Here is an 8,852-nt window from a genome sequence, read left to right on the forward strand (position 1 = left end):
TCTTGTGAAAGGAAGAGTCAATTGATGCCCCAAACTTCATTATTGTCTTATTTGAAGAAACTGTCACAGCCACCCATACCTTCAGCAACCACCACCCTCATCAGTCAGCAGCCACCAACATTGAGGCAAAACCCTTCACGAGCCAAGAGTATGACCTGCCTAAGGCTCAGATGACCGTTAGCATTTTCTTTTAGCAATAAAGTATTTTTAATTAAGATATGTACACTGTTGGGCCGGGCACAGTGGCTCACGCCTGTAATCCCAGCACTTTGGGAGGCCGAGGCAAGCAGATCACGGGATCAGGAGATTGAGACCGTCCTGGCTAACACGGTGAAGTCCCATCTCTAGTAAAAATACAAAAAATTGCAGGTGTGGTGGCACATGCCTGCAGTCCCAACTACTCGGGAGGCTGAGGCAGGAGAATTGCTTGAACCCGGGAGGCGGAGGTTGCAGTGAGCCGAGATCGCGCCACTGCACTCCAGCCTGGGCGACAGAGTGAGACTCTGTCTCAACAACAACAAACAAAGTACACTGTTTTAGACATAATGCTATTACAAACTTAATACAGTGTAAACATAACTCATATGCAGTGAGACACTAAAACATGCGTATGACTCATTTTATTGCAAAGTTTGCTTTACTGAACCTGCGACATCCCTGAGGTATGCCTGCACTTAATAGTGAGCTTCCCATGGGGGCGTGAACTGCCGGGCATATTATCCTCCCCCTTTCCTCCATTTAAAAAGCAGCTTTGCCTGGCCAGGCTTGCAGTTCCTTAAGGATAGACTGGTCTTCTCTAGCTTGACATGCAGTCGATCCATCCCTCTAGCTCCGAGGTTCTGAAACTTCAGTGCGCACAGCAATCACCCAGAGGCCTTGCTGAAAAGGTTGCTGGGCCTCACCCCCAGGATTTCTAATTCAAGGTGGACCCCAAGAATCTACATTTCTAACAAGTTCCCAGGTGATAGCTGATGCTGCTGGTCTGGGGACTACACTTTGACCACTGATCTAGTTTAGCTTCTCCCAAAGACTTTCCTGGGCAAAACCAGCTTTCTCAGAGTAGCTGTGTGGATCCTGGTCACATCTACCGCCTGTCTGCCCAGGTCCCTCAGAGCTAGGACTCAGCTGACACCTGGGATGAGGCAATGCTTAGTAAAATAAAACACCAAGACACCAGGATCTTGTTAGCTGGATATATTTCTTTTTTCTTTTTTTTTTCTTTTTTCTTTTTTTTTTTGTCACAGAACACTGTTTGCAGTAGAGGAAACTGGCATTGCAGTCTGGTGGTATAATGGCTTGTCCACATAAACCAGTACATGTTCATCCTTTAGCGCAAAAAGCCCTAATGGCGCGTACCCTATTAAAATTCAGGACATCTCCAATATTATCTCTCTCTGTTTTTCTTTGTCATCTTTTTTTTTTTTTTTTAAATAAACATTTTCAAGGTTTGTCCAAAAGAAGGCCATATAGGTTCTTGGCTAGCGGAAGACAATTCAGAACAGCTGTTGCACACTTGGACTGTCACCTTCTCCAGGCTGGCAGTTGATATCTTATTTTTTTTCCAACTCATTTTTATTAAAAAAATAAAAAAATGCTCCAACTATCAGTTTTACAAAATCTCTAAGGGAAACACAAGAGCAAGGTGCTGAGGTAAAAAACACCTGAGGTAGCTTTTTCTGTGTGTTTTTTTCATTAAAAAAATCTGTAAATTTAACGCCCTGGGCCAACAACCTTGGTAAATTTCTACTTTCCTCCACATTTTTTTTTAAAGAAAGAAATCATTTTGCTGAATATCGATGGCTTATACACCAAAATGCAAAAAGACAAAATACATTCTTTCATTGTGGAATTTTTTCTTTGTTTGGTTGACTGGTTGGTTTGATGGGTTCCTGTTTTCCTCTTCCAAAACGCTAGGACAAGTACCATTGACTCTTGTTCTTTTGAGTAACCAAGTGTAAGTTGAGGCTGGTTTGTGTGTTTCGCTTTTGTTCCTTTTGTGTGATGTGATACTCAGAGCACTGCTTTGCCTGGGGGGGGGGTGCGTAGATACGGGATTGAGATGGAGGGATGAGGAAATTCAAAGAATGGAGATGGAGAAGGGGAGGGGAGGGAGGGGAGAGATAAACAGAGAGAGACAGAGAATTATATAGCAGTATGCAAAAAACCAGTTTAAAACCTGTGAAGCAAAGAGAAATGGGTGTATGAGCTAGACAGGCATGAGGAGTGACAGAGTTTCCTCTTCAAGGAGACGGTATCCCTTCTGTTGACATACACAGGTGATCCAGAACTGCTGTGAGTGTCCTTCCGACGAGATTTCCCTCTGGGTAAATTTTGTGTGGGTGGCCTCAAAGCTCCTCTCTACACTGTGAGACCCCCCAAAGAAAGACTTTATTCTTTAAAGTCTAGAAAAGCCTGCTTTCTCTTTAAAAAGAAAAAAAAAATTAATAATTGATTAAAAATTGGAGTTAGTTGAGTTATTTGATATATTATTTCTAAAATATATTACCGCTGCAGGCACCCTGTGTAACCCACAGGCCACATATCTTAACATCTTCCCTTTCTAATATGTACACACATGTACAGAGACGATTTGCCACAAAAAAAGGGTGTGCATTTTGCTTGGCTTTGAACACGTTCACCTATGTTAGTTCAACTAAAAGGGATAGCGTCGTGGGAGTTAAGGAGAGATCCGAGTGGATGGTGAAGTGGATGGCTGAAGCCTGCAGAAGCCCTGGGGGGCGGGAGGCGGGGCTCGGTGGTTCTGGCAAACCTGGCTGACCTTCCCCACCCCTCCTCGGCCCCTGGGGTTCTCAGGGCCTCTGCAGAGTCCCTGGCCGCCTCCGCAGACTTCTCATTCCTCAGATGGTCTTTGGTTTGCTCCCGATCTGGCTGGCTGTGTTTGGTCTCATTCTGTCAGGTGTTGGAAGGGCTACATTCATCCGTTGTTTTGCTGGTGCCTGTGGGAGCCTCACTTGCTGCGCTGTGAGGCGACTCCCTGAGGGTATTTCTGCTCCTGCTGCTTCACCTGTTGTACAATTTCCCTGATCTTGCGCTGTGCAGTCTGCAGCAAGGGAGAGAAGGGAGAGGAAGGGACAGGGGAAGAAAGGAACCCAGTTCTGAGGACAAACGGCAGGGGAGGCTCTGGGGCTTGGGGACGAAGGGTGGAATGTTCAGACAAGCATCATCTACCCCCACCCCCGCATCTTACTCCGGGCCCTTTTCTGCCTGGAAGTAAGTGGCAGAGATCCCCCCTCCACTCCCACCCCAAGGTCCAGAGTAAGGGGATGGGACTCCGGCAGCTTCCAGTTCGCTGCTGGACGGACAGGCCAGGAAGCAGAAGCAGGGCGCCAGCAACAGGGGGCCGTGCAGAGTCAGATGCTGCGCTTGGGCTCCCCTGCTGCTCCCGCCCCGCCCCCGTTCTACAGCGGCTAGGAGGGCCATGAGTGTGATGGACACGGGAGGGAGGGAGGAACTGAGCCCAGATGCTCTACCCTGAACAGCTGGAGCACACACATGAACCCCTACCTGTCCCCTCACCCAGCTCAGCACTGTCCCTGCAGGCAGCTCCCTGCAAACTGAACTCCTGTAGGAACTGGCTGTTCAGACACATTCCCAGGGCACTGAGGAGCTGAGCTGGGAGACAGCAGACAGGGGCGTGGCCAGGGACTCTGACTGCAGAAGACCCAACTGAGAATTTCAAAGGGCACGGGGGGGGGGGGGGTGTGTGTGTGGGTGGCGGGGGATCCACAGTGTGGCAAGTGCCTTTTCCTGGACCATCAGGTCTCTTGGCACAGGCACAGGTGTTGGGAGAGCAGGCTGACAGCTTAGACAAACCTTCAGTGTCTGCTTACACCAAGTACACTGTCTTCACTGGTTTAGGACAAAGACCAGGAACACTCTCCCCAAAACTCAATTTACAAAAGCATCAAAGAGAAAGAGGCCAGGTGCTGGCCTTTCCCAATGAAAGAGAAGCAGCTGTGTGGAGGTGCAGTATTTTGATAGGTGGGTTGTGGTGAGACGGAAGAGGAGGAGGAGAGAGAAATGAGAAACAAGGCTCTCTTGCCGTGAGCATGTAGCCTTTCATAGTGAGTGCTCAGGCTTTCCGGGAGGAATCCAGAGAGTGGCCTTGCCTGGCTCCCAGTGGGGAGGCTGGGACTGAGGCCTGAGGAGAGAGGGTGAGGGAAGCTGAGACCATGCCCTTAAGCACTGCAGGGGGCTTGGAACCTGCGTGGCTTTGCTTAAGTGCTTAACTCTCCACTCTTCCCCAAGCTCCTAGCATACATACCTCGGGGATGACAGTGGAGAGAAGTGTGAAACAACATCCCCTGCCCCGGGGGCCATCCCTGAAGAGCCAGGAAGAACCAGGGAGAGGTTCCATCTTGGCAGGGATCGGTGCTCAGGGCCTATGGTCACCTGACAGGCCACCAGTAGCTTAGCAGAGAATTGAAAAGAGACTTGCAGGAGAGACAGGGCCCTCACAGCACAGTACCTGGCTAGCAAAGAAGTGCCCGATAATTCTGACGATCACTTCCTCATTTTCATCTGGCGTTTGGTCACGAGGCACGATGACTTCTGCACTGGTTAAGTTCTGCAGTTCATTCACCTGTGAAGGGAGAAACGGCAACGGGTTGGATAGGTTCCCTCCCTGTCAACGTGGTGGGCTCAGGACGGAGTGAGTGGCCAAGAGGTGGAGTAGGGGAGGGAGGAGGGCTGGACTCTGCTCTCCTTTCCTTTCATCAAGGACACCCCGGGGGCTCCTCTGCCCCTGGGCACATGGGGCCATGTTGGTTGGGCCCTGACAGGCTCAATGACAGGGAGAGGGAGTCCAGCCACAGATTCCTGGGGCTGCTTCTGAGGCGAAGTTCTCTTATTCTGGAGTTCCCATCGATGCAGGCCTGCACATGCTCACAGAGACCCCAGGCTTTCCCATAAGCCCCCCACTCCCCACCCCTACCCTGTAAGATCATTCCTCCTGGACATGCTCTCCTGGGTGCTATGAGCCCAAACTTCCTCTTGGTTAACCTTCCCTGCGAATCAGCCCTGCTGTTCCCTCCTCCTGATTTTCACTCCTGCCGCCAAGTCTTGCTCATGCTGTTCCTACTCTTGCATTGTTGTCCTCTCTCCCGGCCACTGGATCCCACCCCAGGCCCACCTCCATGGAGCCTCCAGCCCATGCTGAGCTCCTCATGTCTCCAACCACTGCCTGCATTGTTTCTCCTCCCCGCTGCCTCACTGGGCCTGCTTCCCAACAGGACTGCACGCTTCCTGAGGGCTCAGACCCCATCCTCCAGCCCTCTGGCCTGATGCTGAGCTCACAGGTGGGTTCAGCATGTGCTTTAGGGGAAACCTGAAAGTCTGGAGGATGCAGAGAATTCAGTGACTGGTTCTGAAATAGCCAAACGGGACACCCAGGGGCTCAGGATTCTACTCCCTGCTGATCCATCTGCTTTCTTTTGCCTCCTACATTCCAGCTCCGCCTAAAGCGCCCTGTGTGCCCTGGAGCGCCGACTACATTCTGGAGACAGGGAATCATCTGATTCCACACCGCTCCATTCTTTCGTAGAAAGCTGACTCATTATATCTAGAACTTGGTTTTGAATTCCATTTAAGAGTTTCTATGTAAAGAGCTTTACAGCTGGGTGCGGTGGCTCACGCCTGTAATCCCAGCACTTTGGGAGGCCGAGGCGGGCAGATCACCTGAGGTCGGGAGTTCAAGACCAGCCTGACCTGACCAAAATGGTGAAACCCCATCTATACTAAAAATATAAAAAAATTAGCTGGACATGGTGGCAGGTGCCTGCAGTCCCAGCTACAGGAGGCTGAGGCAGGAGAATCACTTGAACCAGGGAGGTGGAGGTTGCAGTGAGCAGAGATGGCGCCACTGCACTATAGCCTGGGTGACAAGAGCAAAACTGTCTCAAAAAAAAAAAAGCTTTACAAAAACAGCAAATAACACACATATACATATATACACATACACACTCAGGACTCAAAAGACCCCCCCCACCCCCAAGTTCCTGCCACCCAACACTGTTACTTTGCCAGCCAGCCTGCACTAGGCTCTACTGGAACTTCTCAGTGGTTATCTCCCCACCCAGGTCAGTAAGTCACATTCCAGAACATACCTGGGTCTGCAGACCACCTGCTCATTCCAACAAGCTTCTGGCACTTTTCAAACTACACTGCATTTGTTCGTGCCACCTTCCGGTAGAAAATGCAGATGATCTTTCAAAAAACAATCTCCTCCTTGCCCACCCTCCTACTGCTAAACTAGCTCCCCTATAGCCACGTTTGGGAAACAGCCAGAAGATGGAGCCTGCGGAGGGAGAGTTAGGGACTGGAGGCATCTGTCAGGAGGGCTGAGAGTCAGAAGAGTGCAGGGCACAGGCCTGAGTGACATCCAGGGAAGGTGGTGGTCTGCCAAGCAGGTTAGCATCTCTCTCGGTGGGACTCCCCCCTTTCCGATTTTAATGGCTGCTACGTGTGGGTATAAAGGGGGCAGAAGACAGCCTCTCTGTTTTCAGGGAGTGGAGGCCTTCATTTACCATGGAGCCAAGATGCGTATTACTGGGCACAGGAACATGGTGTTTTTGGTGCTGGGCTTACAGCAGCATGGATTAGGGGCCCTAAGTTGTGGAGTGAAGCCGATGACATTTTTGTCCTTGGGATCCTCATGCCTCAAAGGGCTCAGATGCCAGGAGAGCCTTAGTTTGTCTGCCAAAGACCCTGACTGTACATTGGGAGAGAAGGCGCCAAGGGGAGACTGAGGGAACTCAGGCAAGGCCAGAGCGGGGAATCTGACCCAGGTGATGAAGCGAGCCCGGAGCACACTTACGGTCTTGCCACCTTTGCCAATCACCCGGCCAGCTGTGGAAGAGGGCACTCTGATATGCGCTTCCAGCTTCACTTCTTCTTTAGGGTTAAAGAAGTTTTCCTCTTTCAGTTTCCCAAAGATCCGTCCCTGGGCCTGAGAGAGCAAGACATGACTAATGACTCTCAGTCAGCCAGCAGCTGGCCACTTCATCAGTGCTGCAGAGGGCACTGGAGAGTCCAGACAACGGGTCAGTCCCATTTCCACACTCCCTGGGACACACAGGAAGCTGCGCGCCCCAGCCTCCGCTCTCTCACACACCTGGGGGGCGCTGCTCCCGCCACGTCCGATGGCTGCACTTTGAAAAATGTGCATGGGCATTCATGTTTTGGTGGTTTGCACAAGACTGCCTCCTCTAGGAAGCTTTCTGTGTGTCAGGGCTAAGAGGATGGCTGAGGGGATGGAACTCTATGTCTTATTTCCATATTATCACCTATAAATGTTCGCTTGATTGACTGAATTTGTTCAGGGGATTCTTAACTCCCATCAACCACAGGGTCATACCCCTGGTTAGTAAAGGATGGAGGTGATGGTGGTGGTAATGGGATTTGAGGAGCCTGATGTTGCTTTTTTAATTAAAAAAATTTTTAATGGAGAACAGGGTCTTGCTCTGTGCCCAGGTTGGAGTGCAGTGGCACGATCATAGCTCCTGTTTTCTTTTTTTTTTTTTTTTTTAAGAGACGAGGTCTCACTATGTTGCCCAGGTTGGTCTTGAACTCATGGCCTCAAGTGATCTTCCCACCTTGGCCTCCCAAAATGCTGGGATTACTGGTGTGAGCCACTACATTCAACATGATCTTTCTTTTTGATGTCTAACTCCAAAGGCAGAGGAGCCAAGAACCTATTTTTCTTTTTTTTTTTTTTAAGTGAAAAAGAACCACAGCTTACAATGTTTTTCTTTCTTTACTTAAAATATTGAGATATAACTTACATAATCTGAAAGTCACCATTTTAAAGTATACACTTCAGTCCAGGCGTGGTGGCTCACACCTCTAATCCCAGCACTTTGGGAGGCCAAGGTGGACAGATTGCTTGAGGCCACGAGTTCAAGACCAGCCTGGTCATCATGGTGAAAACCCATCTCTACTAAAAATACAAAAATTAGCCAGGTGTGGGGGCATGGGCCTGTAATTCCAGCTACTCGGGAGGCTGAGGCACGACAATCACTTGAACCCGAGAGAGGGAGGTTGCAGTGAGCTGAGATCACACCACTGCACTCCAGCCTGGGTGACAGAGGGAGACTCCGTCTCAAAAAAATAAAAACTAAAAAAAAAAAAGTATCCATTTCAGTGGTCAGTATGTTGTGCAATCATCACCATTATCTATTCAGAACATTTCCACACTATTCCCCCAGATAAAAACCTCGTAACTATTGGCAGTTAGTTCCAACTCCTCCTATTCTCTGGCAACTGCCAATCTACTTTCTGTCTCTATGGACTGGCCTATTCTGGATATTTCATATAAATGAAATCATTTCACACGTGGCCTTTATTTATTTTGAGACAGTCTTGCTCTGTCACCCAGGCTAGAGTGCAGTGGCATGATCACAGCTCACTGCAGCCTTGAGCTTCTGGGTTCAAGTGATCCTCCTGCCTCAGCCTCCCAAGTAGCTCGGACTACAGATACAAGCTACCACACCCAGCTACTTAAAATTTTTTTTGTAGAGATGTGGGTCTCACTATGTTGCCCAGGCTGGTCTCAAACTCCTGGGCTCAAGCAGCCCTCCTGCCTTGGCCTCCTAAAGTGTTGGGATTACAGGAATGAGCCTCTACACCTGGCCTATATGGGGCTTTTGGTGCCTGACTTCTTTTACTTCGTGTGATGGTCACCCATGTTGCACCATGCATCAGTACTTCATTCCTTTCTGTGGCTGAGTAATATTCTGGTTTTTTTTTTTTTTTTTTTTTTTTTGGGTTTCGCTCTTTCGCCCCGGCTGGGGTGGAGTGGCGCAATTTTGGCTCCCTGCAAAGGCCCCCCCCCC

The 8,852-nt window shown here is 49.7% G+C and overlaps 1 protein-coding gene across 4 annotated transcripts in view; it reads right to left on the reverse strand.

Annotated features, from left to right (window-relative positions):
• Positions 1-600: 600 nt before the first annotated feature.
• Positions 601-8,852, reverse strand: part of IGF2BP2 (insulin like growth factor 2 mRNA binding protein 2) — a 184,793-nt gene continuing 176,541 nt past the window's right edge. For 2 of the 4 annotated variants that reach the window (XM_058426924.1, XM_032171830.2), the window contains 3 exons: positions 6,836-6,967; positions 4,490-4,603; positions 601-3,061 (listed from right to left, as the gene is read on the reverse strand). In XM_058426924.1, coding sequence (XP_058282907.1) covers positions 2,969-3,061; positions 4,490-4,603; positions 6,836-6,967 — 339 coding nt within the window. In that variant the 3' untranslated portion in view covers positions 601-2,968. The remainder of the gene's footprint in view (positions 3,062-4,489; positions 4,604-6,835; positions 6,968-8,852) is intronic. The other 2 variants (XR_004251168.2, XR_004251167.2) reach the window with 2 other exon arrangements.

The sequence above is a fragment of the Hylobates moloch genome, unplaced genomic scaffold, assembly GCF_009828535.3.
Source record: "Hylobates moloch isolate HMO894 unplaced genomic scaffold, HMol_V3 SCAFFOLD_13, whole genome shotgun sequence".
In the NCBI taxonomy this organism is placed as follows: domain Eukaryota; kingdom Metazoa; phylum Chordata; class Mammalia; order Primates; family Hylobatidae; genus Hylobates; species Hylobates moloch.